The sequence below is a fragment of the Penaeus monodon genome, chromosome 30, assembly GCF_015228065.2.
Source record: "Penaeus monodon isolate SGIC_2016 chromosome 30, NSTDA_Pmon_1, whole genome shotgun sequence".
NCBI lineage: Eukaryota > Metazoa > Arthropoda > Malacostraca > Decapoda > Penaeidae > Penaeus > Penaeus monodon.
Genome location: NC_051415.1, coordinates 14,555,861 through 14,556,148, shown reverse-complemented (window position 1 = coordinate 14,556,148; position 288 = coordinate 14,555,861). Strand labels below are relative to the sequence as shown.

The 288-nt window shown below is 38.9% G+C and overlaps 1 protein-coding gene across 1 annotated transcript in view; it reads left to right on the top strand.

Moving 5' to 3' along the window:
* Window positions 1-288, top strand: part of LOC119592537 (60S ribosomal protein L11-2-like) — a 6,311-nt gene that overhangs the window by 5,614 nt on the left and 409 nt on the right. Inside the window, exon 4 of the mRNA XM_037941401.1 lies at window positions 97-244. Coding sequence (XP_037797329.1) covers window positions 97-244 — 148 coding nt within the window. The remainder of the gene's footprint in view (window positions 1-96; window positions 245-288) is intronic.

Here is a 288-nt window from a genome sequence, read left to right as displayed (position 1 = left end):
AACCATAATATAAAGAGAAGAAATTGCTAATGTGTATTAGCAGAAAAGTGGCCAGGAAGAATTAAGAACTAAGAGTGCATTCATTCCTCTTATCAGGTTCGTGAATACGAGTTGCGACGTGACAACTTCTCTGCGAATGGAAATTTCGGTTTTGGAATTCAAGAGCACATTGACCTGGGTATCAAGTATGACCCATCCATTGGTATCTTTGGTTTGGATTTCTACGTTGTGCTCCAGCGCCCAGGTAATTTTTGTATTGTCATTCTAGATTGTCTAAGATACTCTGAA